Raw genomic sequence first — 16,896 nt, 5'->3', positions numbered from 1 at the left:
TAAAAAAGCACACATTGTTGTGGCTAGTCCTGTGCCTTATTATCTGCTATGTACTGGAGAAGAAACTGCCTCTGGAAGGCCTGAGAACCCATGCCACAAGCAACCAGTGTGTATATTGTTTCGCAGAGTGCTTGTACTTGACATCTGCAAGGCCAAAACATGGGTGTTATTGCATACATTGAGGAAGCACTACTGTTTTTACAAGCAAGTCCGGCAGGCGAGACATTTCACCTATTCGGTCCTGAAAGGCGCTTTAGCCTGAGTCCACTTCACTGACCCACAACTTTGGATAGGCACTGCTTTGGTATTTGTTCTAAAGTGAGGAATCTATGGTTAGAAGTATCCCTCAGAAGTTACTTACCTTCAGTAACGCTCTATCTGGTGGACACTGCATCTAACCACAGATTCCTCAGTGCTCTTCCACCTCCTTGTTCTACGGAGTCACCTCTTGTTAACATCTAAAAGCGGTCTCCAGTTAGTACTTTACTTAATACACTGTAACCAGCAATTGCCCACACTACGAGTCTGAGGATGTAGAAAGGGTAGGATAAAAAACTGAAGTCAGAATGCGGGGGATAGGGCTTAAGTACAGATTGCGGGAGGACTGCTGTGAAAAGTTTCTGTTTCCAGTCCGGGCCTAGGGAATATTTTAAGGGTAGGAATCTACAGTTAGAGTATCTACCAGAAAGATTGTAATTCGAAGGTAGGTAACTTGTTCAAGCTGGATGTTTCTTGCAGAAAGATAATAATTTCTAAAATAAGTCATTACTACACAAAACATCCGTCAGTGTTTTACGCATTGTTTTTGTTTGGTAATGTTATAACATTTTTATTTTCATTGATCATTCCATGGGACAGGCGCCAGACTATTCAATCTGGTATGAGTTCATCTTCATCTCCACGACTATCCATTTCACCATGAATATGCAGGCTGCTAAGTCATGCTAGTAATTTAGCAAATGTTTTTCAAAAGTAATTGACATATTGGATCATATTTACCTTGTTCTAGCTTTTAGTGAAATCCATTTCATAAATGTGTATATTTCATGGCTGTTGTAAAGATTTCATGAAGGCCAATCAGCGCCCTTCACTATGAACCCACAGAGGCACATGCCACTTGTTCTTATATATGTTCATAAGAGTTCCTTGCAGACAGAAGTCAATAACTGACTTCAGATCTTTGAAAGAATATCCAACATTGGCTCTTTTATATATTCACATACTTGAATTATTCCCAGTCGTCCGACTGGGAATCCCTGCTACATTAAAAGTGAGGCAATACAAGTCCCTAATAAGTATGATGGCATCATGTATAGGTGTCATTCCGTTTAAATTACGGATTGTCACGAGCGGGAATTGGAACGGAAACAGGTGGATCGGCCGGTTTTCGGCCGATTTTGGTACAGGGCCGATTTTGCAGCTATGCTGCAAAAACGGCCCAGTAATAAAAACGGCCCCCAGGGGCCCAAAACCGTCCCCCACCCGTGTGGCGCACCGGGGGATTGCCCGGTGCCCGTTCTGGCCAGTCCGGCCCTGCCGGTGAGCCTGCTTCCCGCTTTGTTGTATTTCATAATATGTACTGCTTGCTGTTCAGATTCAAGAATGTCAATATATAAAAGATACTACGTTTGAGAAGAAATTATTATTTACCTGTAACTCCAGTTCCCCATCGTGTATCTTTTATATATTCACATTACCCTCCCACATCCTCGGTCGGTGGCTCCTTATATTTTATTCCAGACTTGTGCTTTGAAATCTGAGCAATGTTGGCCTCTCGGGGGAGTAAGGGTGCTTAAACATCCACCTCATTGGTCGAAGTTTGGGGTCTTTCAAATAAGGTGATGTATTAGTAAACATACTATGTTTCAGGTCTACGGCTGTTTTGCAATACGTACATGTTTTTTTTTACACTGTATACTGATATTTTAATGTATGGGGTGTTCCCAGCCTGACGATGGGGAATGATTCAAGCATGTGAATATGTAAAATATACCAATTTAGGAGAACTTGAGTTACAGATAAACACAAATTTCGTGTACACTGATCCCAGTTCAGCGGAAATGGAATATATTGTCCAACAGTTAATAGCACATACCCATTCATTCATACTAGTTTAAGATTTATTAGCCCTACTTCTCTACTTCTACTGCAGGCCCTTGCACGGTTTTCAGGCCAGGAAAGTTCATCTGTAGATGGGCAAAAACATTTTATTTTAGGAATATGCACTTTTCAACTTAAACACTGTCACTTTAAATATGATATTGTCATTCAGTCAAAGAAGAACTTCACAGTTGTATGAAATATTTGGCATGCTTTCATAGCAATAAGGTTTATAAAGACCTGCCATTCAAATTGTGTTACACATTTACTCTTTCAAGTCTTTGATAGTCTGTCTGACTTTCATGGCCCTCAAATAGTGCAGCACATTTGTATAATTGCCCTTGTCGCCTTGTGTGCACTTCTGATTTATGGACCTGTTTCAGTTCATGTACTTTTATCTGATATTTCTTTTAGTTCTGTTTAAGTCTACATTGACAGCTCAGCTGTCGCCCAACCGTATGCGGTCAACAGAAAAAGAGCTTCCAGAAATGCCACTGAGGGCTTAGGCTCTGTTGTATATTTATCTTTCCTCTATTTCCATGCTCTACCATAGTTCTTACCTGTGTCACTCATTCCAGAATGTAGATGGCTCTGCCTCCTCCTAGTGTTCTAGGTGGTGACAGTTTGTGCCTGGCCAGCTTGTGTTGAGGTTGCTTTACGCTGTTCTCCTGCAATAAACCTCTCGTGGTACATCTGTGGTCTCCAGCTATTTACTACAATTTTGGCGACGTTATTTGCTGGCCAGTACCTTTGAAGACCTCATCTTGATGCCTGATTCCTTCAAGATTTTGTACCAGAAAGCGGATTTCAGCGGAGCACCCTCAACAAGAAACGAACCTGCAGCGTGTTGGCTTCGTCAATTTCTCCTTGGTCCGCTTCAATCCCGAAGGAAGACGCCCATCTGGGGTAATTGTGAGTAATTTGGGATTGGATCGGGGAGCGGAGCTCGAGCGCAACCAGCGCTGACGTCATTGTTGACTGATCGGCGAGCGAAGCACGAGCGCAATTGTTGCCTAGGAGACGTCTCTGGCTCGCTCTGACAACGCTGTTGTCTGCCGTTACCTGGAGACGCTTCCTCTCTTTGTTTTGACTACGCACACTCCCCTGTGCGTTCCAAGCCTCGTTTGGGTGTATTCCTAGCCTCGTTTTCAGCGGCGGCCATTTTTAACTTCAAGTGTTTGCTTTCCAAGCCTCGACTTCGATCGGCGGCCATCTTAAGTCACTCTAACGCGGATTTAACGCGGATTTTCCTCGTTTCAAATCTAAACTCCTGCCTATTCCTGTCACAGCGCTCAAACATCGTTTTGGACATTTTTTTGAATGAAAAGAGGTATGTTACTACTGTAATTTAACATTTAACCAGTTGTGCAAAATCTTTGCTTTCCTTTACTTTTGACTCTGCCAAATTGGTAAATATGGCACAACAATTTGTAGTTACTTTACCTCCTCAGTTCTTACCCGAACCTGGGGTTCCTGACATACCTTGGGAGGACTGGTATATAATGTTTGACAATTACCTGGAAGCGCTGGATGGACAGGAATTTTCAGCCAAAAGGAAAAAGGCTATCCTTTTGAGCACTCTGGGCAAGGAAGGGCAGAGGGTTTTTAGATTCCTACCGATCACACTTGGAGCTAGTGGACAAGACATTGATGAATTTAAAGAAGCGGTTGATCGTTTGGAGATCAGATTCACAAAGGAGGAGAATCTGATTATGAACCGCTATAAATTCTATACACAACGCCAAAAAGATTCAGAAACAATAGATGATTTCGTGGCCAGACTTAGAGAGCTGTCTATAAAGTGCAAGTTCGGTCCTATGAACGACGAGCTCATAAGAGACCAATTAGTTGTCCAGTGCTCAAGTAAAAAAATCCAAGAGAGGCTATGGCTGCTAAGAACCCGACCTTGAAAGATGCTATTGATCTGGCCAAAGTAATTGAGGAGTCTAGTAAATGCATGAAGGTCCTAGATTCACACAAATCTTCTCCTCATCAAGAAGTCTCTGTGGTTTCTGACAAAGGTGGTGTTGCGGAGTGTGAACACTGCTCTGGAGACAATGTTGCTGTAGTGAAAAACAGACCCAGACCTTCTGCCAAGAAAACCTCAGTGAGCAAAGTCTGTAACAGGTGTGGCAGTAGTAGTCACTCTTCCGACGCGAGGTTTTGCTTTGCCTCTAACAAAGAGTGTTTGAAGTGCGGGAGAGTTGGACACTTCTCCAAAATGTGCAAGGCCAAAGCCAGACAGAGAGTGAATATTGTTGATGACTACGTTGATGATTCTGGAGTTGAGCCCGATAGACTTCTGGTCATTGATGATGTGGATGTCATCTGTGATGATCCAAGACAAACCAGACCCAAAGCCATTTTCAAGATTGACTCCCACGAGGTGTTGTTGATGGTTGACACTGGTTCTCGTCATACCATTATACCTAAGTCTACCTTTGATGCCTTTTGGGAGGGGGTGAATTTACATCGAAGTGATATTTCCCCTAAGGGTTTCAATGGCCAGAAAATTGAAATCCTTGGGTTCTTTGAATCTGAGATTACCTTTGAGAAGAGGTCTATCTTTGGGAAGGTTTATGTTTCTATTGATGGTCCTCCCATCCTAGGGTGGGTACATCAATATGACCTTTACATTGTTATCAATCCTAGGGCAAAGAATCAAATAATGGTGGTAGATGATGACTCTATTGAGTTTATTCTTTCTGAATTTGGGTCTGTGTTCAGGGAGGAGTTGGGTGAGCTTCGGGGGTATGCCCATCTTATAAAATTAAAGAAAGATAGTTTGCCTGTGCAACATCGTGTAAGGAGGATTCCCATTTCTATCCGCAATGAGGTGAAACTCCTAATTGAAGAGATGCTCCAATCCGGGGTAATTGAACCCACAGAAGCATCAGCATGGGTTTCGCCCGTCGTGATTTCTAAAAAATCAGACGGAAAATTGAGATTCTGTGAGGACCTCAGGTCCCTAAACAAGTGTGTCGTTGCAGACACCTTTCCCTTACCCAACATTACGGAGATGGTTTCCACTCTTCAGGGGGCGAGATATTTTTCCAAACTCGACCTGAAGAGTGCCTACCATCAGGTTAAGCTCCATGAATCCTCGAAGCATCTTACGGCCTTTATCACCCCGGAGGGGATTTTCCAATTTACTCGTCTCCCCTTTGGGTTGATTTCGGCAGCGAGTGTCTTCCAAAGGTTGGTCAGCGAAATTTTCAAGGGGCTCAAAAACGTGGTGTTCTTTCAAGATGACATCTTGGTCTTTGGAGACTCCGTGGCAGATCATAACCTCGTTCTTAGGAATGTCTTACACAGAATCTGGGACACTGGCCTTACATTACGTAAGGAGAAGTGTTCTTTTCTTGTGGAGAACATTGAGTACTTGGGACATGAAATCTCAGTCAATGGAGTCAGACCAAAGAAGAATCTTCTTGATGCAATACGCCTAGCCCCTTGCCCGTCTGACAAGGACCAGTTGCGGTCATTCATGGGCTTAATCGAATACTACTCCAAGTTTGTGGAGAAATTCTCAGAGAAGACCTTGCCTTTGAGGGCTTTGTTGAAGAAGGGTTGCAAATTTTCCTGGGGCCCTGAACTGGAAGTGTGTTTCAATGGGATCAAGGAAGCCATCTGCAATGCTAAGGTGCTGGCACCCTTTGATACTGCCAAATCCTCCACTCTGTTGGTAGATGCCAGGGCCCATGGTCTTGGTGCAGTTTTGCTTCAGTCTCACAAGGACGGCGACAGGCCGGTTGCTTTTGCCTCACGCACTCTTTCCAAATGTGAACAGAATTATTCTGTTATTGAGAAAGAGGCTTTGGCTGCTGCGTGGGGTGCTCACCACTTTCGACCTTATCTATGGGGCATTTGATTCAATCTTAGGACTGACCACAAACCCCTTATCCGCATTCTTTCTCCCGGGGGTGGGGCATTTGGTTCTCCAAGGTTGGCAAGGTTGGCCTCCAAACTCCAGGAATACCATTTTGACATTTCCCACATCTCTGGGTGGAGAAATTTCCAGACTGACTGCCTGTCTAGGTTGCCTGTTCCGTCTGGTGCTGATGTTGGATTCAGTCTAGAGGGTTTTGATGAGAATGTTGCCTTGATTGATGATGTTCTTCTACTAACTGAGGGCTCTTTTTCTCGGTCTGAGTGGGTCGAAGCTATGTCCAGGGACAACGTCTTACAGGAAGTCATCCAGTTGATAAAGTTGGGTTCTCGCAGGGAGAGTTGTCTCCATGTTTCTGTTCGCCCTTTCCTTAAGGTCATTGATGATTTGTCTGTTTGCAATGACAACGTTATAATGCGTGGCAACAAATTTGTGCCTCCTGTTGATTTGAGACCCAAACTCATTTCTTTAGCCCATGAGGGTCATCTTGGCCAAACCCTGACGCAACAGCGTCTCAAGTTGAACTTCTGGTGGCCCGGTATGGACTCCATGGTTTCCTCTTGGGTTGAGGACTGTTATACTTGCAAGGTGGGTGAGAAGAGACTTAAGGTTTCTGTGGGATCTGAGATGGGTGTGCTGCAGTTCCCTGAAATTCCGTGGCACACCATCTGTTTAGATTTAATAGGTCCCATGGCTGAGCTACCTCTTTCCCAGAGGTTTGCTGTCGTCATTGTGGATTGCCATTCCAAGTGGTTGTCTGTGGAGTTTCTTAAGGATATCACTACGGTCACTACTATTAAACATCTTAGTTCTGTGTTTTTTAGGGAAGGTTTTCCTAGCGTTCTTATAACTGACAATGGTACACAGTTGGTCTCGCATGAAATGCAAGCCTTTTTGTCTGATTGTGGTATTTCTCACCATAGGACTTCCCTCTACAACCCCCAGGGGAATGGTCTTTGTGAACGCCTTAATAGATTGGTGAAAGGTACCGTTCAAATGGCCCTCTCCAGTGGTTCTTCTGTCTCTTCCCTTGTTAGTGAAATGGTCTATGCGTATTGTACCACCCTTCACGGCTCTCACCTCAGATCCCCTTTTGAGATGATGAGGGGTAGGGTTCCCAGCACCAAACTCATTCCCTCTTGGCTCAAGGACTTGGTCTGTCAGTCTCTCTTGGGTGATGTGTCCAGAGTGGTCCCTAAGTCTCCTTGTAAGAGTCCTGTGGCTTTGCCTGCTAAGTGTGCTTCAAGTAAGAGTTCTGTGAGTCTGCCCTCTAAGGGTCTTTCACGCAAACCTGTTGTAGGCGATAAGTCTTCTGCTAAAGTTGTTTCTTGTAAACTCGCAAAAGGTGACCTTGTCAAGGTAAAGTCTGGTCGTGTTTCAGGTGGTTTGTCCAAATTCCGTGGTCCTTTTCTTGTAAAAATGGTCTATCCTCACTATGTTGTCCTCTCAAATGGGGAAAAATGGAATTTAAGGAGGGTTGCCCTCTATCAGAAAGCTGGTGTCTGTCCTGGTCCTGCTCCCCCTCCGTCCGTCCCTGCCCAGGATCTCTCCTCTTCAGGGTTCATGTTTATTCCCTCTCAGGATCCGGATCCGGCTCTTGTGGTGCCTGCTCCTGTAAATGCCTTGGTGAGGGGCGATGGTGGAGGGGATGCTCCTGATCCCGTTGTTACTGTTCCCAACCCAATTGCTGATCCCAGTTCCTCTTTGCCTGCCTCCAGACCTCAGAGGTGCCATAGACCTCCTTCTTATTTGAATGATTTCTGTTGCGATTAGGTCTTTTAGAGGGGTGACGTGTGTCCCTTTCAACGCCTAATTTTATTTATTACAACTAATGTTTGCAACTTTTATCATTATTTCCGCTAATCTTCTTTAGTCTTGAGTTAAGTTTTCTTTCCATGACATTTTTACCTTTTTGTGTTAAGTTTTCTTTCATCTTATGTTTTCTTTTATTCTACGAGAGGAGATGTGTTGTATATTTATCTTTCCTCTATTTCCATGCTCTACCATAGTTCTTACCTGTGTCACTCATTCCAGAATGTAGATGGCTCTGCCTCCTCCTAGTGTTCTAGGTGGTGACAGGTTGTGCCTGGCCAGCTTGTGTTGAGGTTGCTTTACGCTGTTCTCCTGCAATAAACCTCTCGTGGTACATCTGTGGTCTCCAGCTATTTACTACAGGCTCCAGCCACATGTTGATTACCTTGATCGATTATAGCATTTGATTGGTTAGGTGTTCTGTGCTTCTACAGAAAAAGAGTGCTGGATTTACAGTTTTTGCTTTATGGGAAAGTTTATGCTCATTACACATCAACTGAGTTAGTTATGGCGGCAAGTCTTTTATCGAAGGGTATAGGCCTAATTCCTTTCATATAGAAAGTTAGGATAAAGGCTATCGGTTTGAGTATTTATTATTAAAAGCATGTGTTTGCCAATAGGCATTTAAGGGTAGATCGCAGAGTTATTTTGTGGCATGGAATCTCACAGCTAACCGTAAAAGGAAAGGCTTTTGGTGTTGGAGGCCCCTCTAAAAAATCATGAGGATTGAAGATTTGTGCTTTCGTTATCACAGTTAGACCCTCTTAGGAGAGTTAATGGTTTTGCTTTGACAACTCTAATTTTGTATAATATTTTGAAATGTCGTGACTGTATGCCTAGTGGTTGCCTTGAGGGACATCTTGCTCTCAAAACAGTAGGCCTGAGTTGATTATGGTGACATGCCAATTATAAAGGCTACAGGCCTGATTTGGTTCTCTGCGAAACGTTAAGTCCGATGCAGATGCAAAGGTGTATGCCTGGCTTACTTATTGTGAAAAGCCTGTTTTTAAGGCCCTGGACCTTAAACTGTGGATTGTTATTACACAGTGTTATAGGTTGCAGATAGGTACTTTGTTACATACAGTCTCACAGATTACTTTTATAATCCGTGGTTTTGGGATTGGACACCCCCTTTGACAAAACTTCAGTCTAGATTTTCACTGCAGTAATCTTTGTCAAGCCCTTTTGAGAGGGGTTGTGTATTGTTTTGCCAATTGTAATCTTGTAAATATTTGTAATTTTATAACTATGTGCTTGATTGTTGTGTACTTGCCACACTTCAGTAAGCCTGTGCTGGTTATGGTGTTAGCCATTAGAAAAGGTTATAGGGCTTAATGATTCGGTGAAAAACAATATGTCAGATCCTGTATGTTTTATCTTTTTATTATGAAAAGTTAGAAGAAAGTCAATAAAAGTGATGTATTTATTGTGGAAAACATTGGTTAAAGTCATCTGGGATTTAAGTGGATTTTTATAAACTGTGCCAAAGCCTGTAGGCAGATGTGTTGTTAAATGTAATCTCACAGATTTCCATAGATGTCAAGGATTCTAGTGATGGACTCGAACAAACCATGGGGGATCGAAGATGTGCATTTTAATAATCCGTAGTAGGTCTTCGTGGGAGGGATTTTGTATTGTTTTGGCTACTGTGATTTTGAACAAAGGTAATCTCATTACCGTTATAACTGATAGTTGCCTCATAGGAAAACTTTTTATTTTTATAAATTCATTTTATTGATTACATCAGCATGCAAAATAACTGTAGAACTCAGGACATTACAGTATTACATTTCCTCTTTTGACTGTGGTGAAAGCCTAACCTTATAAGTGCCTCGTGGGAGAGCTTATGCTCTAAACAGTAGATCAGAGTTGGTTAAGGAGACATTCCACTGGGAAAGGCTTTAGGCCTGATTGGCTCATTGGAGAAAGTTACTTTCGATGCCATTGGTGTGAAGTGAAGTTGCGACAAAGACAGTAGGCCTGATTTATTTATTATGAAACACATATGTTGACCTCAATAGCCCGTTAAGACTGAAATGTTGCTGCACAGAGTTGTAGCCTGCAGACATGTATTTTGTTACTTGAAATCTCACAGATTTCCTTTTAGGCCAGGGCTTAAGTGCTGATTAACTCATTTCACAAACCGTAGGGGTAGAAGAGTTGCACTGTAATAATTCTTGCAAAATTTTTATTTAGACACGTCAAATTGCATTATTTAAACTTGCACAGTCATGCTAATACAACAAGTGGCCTGAAGTCGTTCGTGATAATGAACTTTACCTTAAATGCCCAAAGTAAATGTTGTACCATCTATTAGCTACTTGCATGTAAGGTAAATATAACGAATTAGAAATCTGGCAATTTGACCATGTTTAAAGGGGAGCAAAGGCAAATTACCACTGGTTAGCGTCGTTAAAGTGTACAGAGGTCTAATGTCAGCAAATATATAGTGTCCAGCAAAACGGTGAAAACACGGATTTCCTACACCAACTTATTTTTCGGTTCCTATACATTTTATTGTTTCCGCATAGTTAAATAAGCTAGGGAAGTCTTCTGGTCCATGATCCCCATTTTATATCCTAAATAAGTGATCTTTAAAAGATGTCAGTGTTAATCCACGTTGTTCTTAGATAGGGAGGAAATTGCTGTTATCCTGAGGAAGAATAAACAAATCCGATAACTGAAAATTTGATTTTAAAATAACTGCTTTATTCATGAAATTATTTTCTTACTCTTGATGATCTTTCTGTTTTCAGATGATAACACAGTGATAATACATAATCCTAATCTTCAATCAAATATTTACATTGTTAATAATCCTACTCGTGTTTGAGACTGTTGCATATTATGTTAAGCATTCATATGTGTTGCAGTTCACTGATTGACAGTTATTTTCATTAACAATTGGTCAAAGGAACAAATGCTAAAGATGTTTAAGGTGTATGATTTGAAATTTTTTGCAGGTTTGTGGAAGACAAAATGTGGGTCACTTTCTTAGAAGGAAGTTCTGCTTTGAAGGTTCTCCGCTTAAGTGGACATGAGGTAATTTAAAAATGTCTAAAATTACCTGTTCTCTGGGCTTTTTAATTAATAGTGGCTCTCTAAGGGATGTGGCCTCGGAGTACTACATTGTTTAATGCCTGTTTGTGTAAATGGCCAATCTAATAATATACTGTACTTTAGATAACCATAATTGCATTTGGTCATTTTTAAGGAGATATTTCTAGCAGAATTGAGTTCACCGGGTCATCAGATATCACCAAAACCATTTAGCAGCTCTTCAGCTGAACCCTTATTTAATATCTGATTTTTTTGAGAACGGTCAAGCAGCAACTCCAAAGAGGCAACAGAACTTTTGAGATAACAAAGTCCATCACTCAATAACCATTATATATTTAAAAGTGATGCATATGCCACTAATAAACGTCTTAAACATGTCTCATATCAAGCTACAAAACCTACCTAGGAAGGAATTAATTTGAAAAATCTGTTATTAGTTCTTTGCACTGGAACTTAAAATACTGCATCCAGAAGTGCATGTACAGCAAGCAGGTAAATCGATTGCCAGCACTTTTGGGGAACGATCACTGTTCCTACATCCACTCAGAAAAGTCTGTACATCACCCGCAGCCTGTCCAGCGTGCTTTTTTCTGCTTCACCAGGTTTTTTATCAGTCATTCGAAGTATACCTTTGTATAGACAATTTGTCCAACGCCCCTGGACAGGAGCCACTTTAATGCATTCCTAGAAGGCTTGTTTGGTCTTGTACTAAGGTGCAGCCTTGTTGGTCCTGATGCAGCAGTGCTTCTGGTAAATACACAATATAGACTACACTTGCTCCTGCCACCCAAAAAATGCTCAGCGCATAGGTGTCTTTGTTATGTGCTCAGCTTCCTCACTGTATTGTCATTAATACAGCTTGCAGAGACTGACAGTCCATATGTGAGCATTCCAGCCGCCTTAGGGAAGTTTCTCCACCTCGGTTATCATGACTGACTGCCCCTCCCATCAATTTCATAGGGACTCCAGACCTAGGAACAAAAACAAAAACTCATCTCATTAATTGGGCCATTCCAGCACCACTAAAATTGTTAGTGCATCTTAGAGGGTGATGGGCTACAACGCTGCAGCTAGAGGTCCTATTTATGGCAGAAATGATGGCTTTATCATTGTCACTTTGCTCCCTTTATGTCAATCTTTTTGATTTATGTATCTTACCTCCCATTTTGACCTTAACCCCTTAACTGCCCCACCCCCTCCCCCCTCAATGCTGAGCCCTTGTTTGGCTATTTGGGGTAGTTCGGGCTTAGGCCCCTGTAACCTTTCGTCCATATAAGGTATCCACGTCAAATTTGCGTCCTTTTCTTCCAACATCCTGAGTATTCTAAAGGTACCCAGGTTTTGAGATTCCCCTGGAGGGGACCCAGACTTTAGCCAAAATAGAGCTACATTTTGGGTTTTTGATGAAAAATTTAAAAAAGGGTTGAAGAAGAAAGCGTCTGTTTTTTCCCCTGCATATGGTATCAATAAAGCATTTGCGGTGATATTCCAGCTTTCAGGGACAGGCAGACTATTGTTAGAAAACCAACATTTTCCACACAGTTTTTGCCTGTTTGTTTTATTTGTTGTGCTTTCAATCTCCTTTCAGTTGGTGCTGGAAATTGATGTAAAACCAATAATGGGTCCCAGAAAGCTATATATTTCTAAAAGGTAGACACAATTCTGAATTTAGCAAGGGGTCATTAGTGTAGATCCTTCAAGGCTTTCTTATAGAAAGTAACAGTTCAAATTAAAACAAATTGAAAACGAGTTGAAAGAAACAGCCATTTGTGTCTGCCCTTTCATCTGTAACTTCTAAGTATGGCAGATTTTTACAAGAAATATACTGTTATGTCCACTGGAGCCTTATGATTGCAGGCGTATAGAGGACCTGTGGGTTTACCAAGAACTCGAAGTGCCCATAGCCAGTACCTGAGCTGCGCATTGCTATATGTTTTCATTGTGTACTGGGTGTACAGCAATTCACTTGGTAAAATATAATAAGTGAAAAATAGGTAACAAGGAAAACTATGTATTGCCATAATGGGAACATCATATGGCGTTTAGAAGCAGTGGTTATTTTCACAACTCTTTATATGTGGGTACCTTTACCAGCATGTGAATTAGAGGGCATTTTTGTAAATGAATTCTTTTTTACACACTATCTTACATTTGGAAGGGATGAATACATAAAAAGTCAATGGGCAGTAACACTTGATCTATTATTCTGTGTTCCTCTAAGTCTCCCGATAGAAATGGTACCTCATTTGTGTGGATAGGCATAGTGCCCGCTACAGGACACAGCCCAAAACACAATGTGGGCACATTATTTTTTTCCAATGAAAACTGACCCTTTTTTTGCAGTGTGCCTAACTGTGGTTTTTGGACCCTAGCTCAGCTGGCACCTAGGGAAACGTAGCAAACCTGTAAATGTTTTTAAACTAGACACCCAGAGGAATCCAGGATGGGGTGACTTGTGTGGCTCTCACCAGGTTCTGTTATCCAGATTCTCATGCAAACCTCAAACTTTATTAAAAAAAAAAAAAAAAAAAAGTTCCTCGCATTTCTGTGATGGAAAGTTCTGGAATCTTTGTGGATCCACGAATTTCTAGCCACCCTGCATTCTTCAAAGTCTCTGAATAAAAACGCTACCTCACTTGTATGGGTAAGCCTAGTGCCTGTGACAGGAAACATCCCACAACGCAATGTGGACACATCACATTTTTCAAGTGAAAACCGACCTTTTTTTTGCAAATTGTCTAGCTGTGGATTTTGACCATAGTTCATCCGGTACCTAGGGAAACCTAGCAAACCGATATATTTTTTTCAACTAGACAGCCATGGGAACCCAGGATGGGTGACTTGTGTGGGTCTCACCATGTTCTGTTACCCAGAATCCCTTGCAAACCTCAAACTTTCTTTTTTTATTAAAAAAGCACATTTTCCTTACATTTCTGTGATGGAAAATTCTGGAATCTGCGTGGATCCACAACTTTCCATCCACCCCACATTACCAAAAGTCTCTCTGTTTAAAACTGGTACCTTACTTGTGTGGGTAGGCCTTGTACCTGTGACAGGAAACAGCCCACAATGGAACGTGGACACATCACATTTTTCCTGTGAAAACTGACCTTTTTTTTGCAAATTGTCTAGCTGTGGATTTTGCACTAGAACTCACCCGGCACCTAAGGAAACCTAGCAAACCTATACTTTTTTGAAAACTAGACACCCAGAGGAATCCAGGATGGGGTGACTTGTGTGGCTCTCACCAAGTTCTGTTACCCAGAATCTCTTGCAGAACTCAAACTTTGTAAAAAATAAAATAAAAATAATTTCCTTTCTGGAATCTGTATGGATCTACAAAGTTCCGCTCACCCCGCATTCTCCAAAGTCTCCCGATAAAAATGGTACCTCACTTGTGTGGGTGGGCCAAGTGCCCGCGACAGGCAAGAACCCAAAACGTATTGAGGAGACATTAAAATTACCTATAACTAAACATCCTGGTTTTGCAAGGGGGGGCACCTGTTTTTTTGGCCCCGGGGTTGGCACCCATCTAGGGAAACCTACCAAGCCCACACATTTCTGAAAGCTAGTCCAGAGAGGTATGGCTTGCGTGCCCCTTCCCCCGCCCCTCCCCCAACATTTTCTTTCCCAGAATCCACGCAAACCTCAAATTTAGCTGAAAAAAACAAATTTTCCACATATTTCTGAGTGGGATTACCATGCCGGCACAAATGTCCTACCACACAGCAATCCCCTCAGTCCCCCGAGTAAAATGATACCTCACTTTTGTGGGTGTCCAATGCAGAATTGGCTAAAAACTAATTTTCAAAAAAAATGTGTCGCTGAGAATTCACTGTGCTATACCCTTAGTCCCTATGTTTTTGGCCCTTCCCAGTCACAGGCCCATGCCCCACCCACACAAGTGAGGTATCATTTCACTCCGGAGACCAAGGGGAATGCTGTGTGGTAGGACATTTGTGCCGGCACGGTGATCCCACTCAGAAATATGTGGAAAATGTGATTTTTATTTTCGGCTAAATTTAATGTCTGTAGTAGTAAAACGTTTTTAGGAGGGCACGCAAGCCATACCTCCCTGGACTCCACCAGGTGCCTAGCTTTCAGCAGTGTGTGGGTTTAGTAGGTTTCCAGAGAAGGCTGCTAAGTGGTAGACATTTTGGGTCACCCCGGTGATTTCACAACTTTCCCACACAGAAATTTGATAAAAATTGTTTTTTTTTTTCAGCTAAATATGAGGTTTGCAGGGGATTCTGAGTTGAAAAATGTTGAGGTCCACGCAAGCCTTGCCTCTCTGGACTTCCTCTTGCAAAACCAGGTTGTTTTGTGATGGGTAATTTTTTATCTCCACATCACGTTTTGGGCCCTTTTTATGTTATGTTAAAATATTTGTAGAACGCATGACTGTCCCAGCAACAGGGTGTCCCAACAATGACTGTGTGATAGAGTGGAAAGGAGAAGCAGCTTAGTGATTGGAGAATAGCCAATTCTTCACAGCCCTTCTAAAATCCCAATGGTCAGAGATGCACCGTCGCAGGCACTTGGGCCACCCATACAAGTGAGGTACAAATGCTAGGTGAATGGAAGTTTGTAGGTCGCAGTAGATTCCTGAACTTTCCATCACCTAAATTTGAGGTTTGCAGGATATGCTGGGTGGAAAAAAAACTTGTGAGAACCACTCAAGTCATTCACCCCTGTACTACCCTCGTTGTCTACTACTCAAAAGTGTGAAGGTTTGCCTAGGTGACGACTGAGCTAGGGCACAAAATCCCCAGCTACCCATATTGACAAAAAATATGTCTTACCTGTGATCCCTAGCGTGGGAGGGCAACCTACAGGGTTTAGAGTTGTGTCCTTCCCTGTATACACACTCAAGCTGTACCCATAGCCAATCAAGCTCTGACACAGCATGTACAGCTTTATGCCATAGCAAGCACATTTGCTCAGAATATACTGCCTGAACAGCAGCCACCCTTTATACAAGATCAAGGACTAATTGATGGCTACATTATTTCCAGGAGTACAAACCTCTGGAAACCTGGCAGACAAATGTTCCACAACAGGCTGAATTTTGAACAACCTGTCATGGTTTGGATGGTTTCAGGGCAATGCAGCAGAATTGGCAAAAAACGATCTCTGCTCATGTATGGTGCAAAGATGGGGGTTAACCAAACCGTGCGAGTAGACCAGTAGTACAGCAGGGTTGTCTTATGCCCTACCTCCATTTTTAGCGTGAGGCCCAAAAATATCTTCAACTCCCCTAATGAAGTGGGACTCCACTTATGTGCCCTAGAATAAGGCCCAGGAGTGCCTCCATGCTCCCTCAGAAATTGTTTGGCACGCAAATGTGTTTGCTGCACAATTTCATCAAGGAGTTTAACATCCAAAAAGAGATGGGCGTAGTCAATTGGTAAAAAGTTAACCATTTCGACTTTACATCCAGTGTCCCCAGTGAAAGGCGGAATTTGGGGCTAAACTAATTGGGAGGTTGCCAAGAGAGGGCTCAGTCTGTGCTTGCGGCCGCACGTGCCTGCTCTCTGGCTTGCTCTAAACAGCTACTGATTTCCCGCTGCACAGACTGTGCTTGCAAAGTGTCAGCACGACTGACATCGTCACCTTCAGAATCACTGGAAGATGAGTCGTCGGATGGAACTGCGCCAACTGAAAAATTACTCCCAGATTTTGCTCTGTTGTCCTCTCCCTCAGATGCTGTCTCAGTATCTGCTGTCTCAGTCTCTGATCCTGGCTCAGAGCTGGACTCCAGAACCAGATTCAGGGCCTGGACACCATTCATCCAACAATACGCCATCTCCGCTACTGCCTAAAACCTTCCTTTTAAAACACTTTCCTACGTAGAAGACAGATAGGTTGTTGATTTCAAAGTGTTGGTTGGTGTGTGTGTGTGTGTGTGTGTGAATGATGTGTGCAACAGTCAGGAATGATTAAGTCACCTTACCTTGCCGTTCCACTATCAGCAGGCTCTCCAAAAAGACTAAAAGACAGAAGACAACACATTATTACTTCACCTTGCCACGTAC

General features: G+C 42.5%; 1 protein-coding gene across 4 annotated transcripts in view; it reads left to right on the top strand.

Annotated features, from left to right (window-relative positions):
- The window catches only part of SYNJ1 (synaptojanin 1), a 668,969-nt gene that overhangs the window by 491,453 nt on the left and 160,620 nt on the right, over positions 1-16,896 (top strand). For all 4 annotated transcript variants that reach the window (XM_086933999.1, XM_086933998.1, XM_086933997.1 and 1 more), the window contains one exon: positions 10,765-10,843. In XM_086933999.1, the coding sequence (XP_086790125.1) occupies positions 10,765-10,843 (79 nt within the window). The remainder of the gene's footprint in view (positions 1-10,764; positions 10,844-16,896) is intronic.

This window comes from Lissotriton vulgaris, chromosome 8 (assembly GCF_964263255.1).
Source record: "Lissotriton vulgaris chromosome 8, aLisVul1.2, whole genome shotgun sequence".
Classification (NCBI taxonomy): domain Eukaryota; kingdom Metazoa; phylum Chordata; class Amphibia; order Caudata; family Salamandridae; genus Lissotriton; species Lissotriton vulgaris.
Note: the sequence above shows the minus strand (reverse complement) of the source record. Positions and strands in the feature narration are given on the sequence as shown.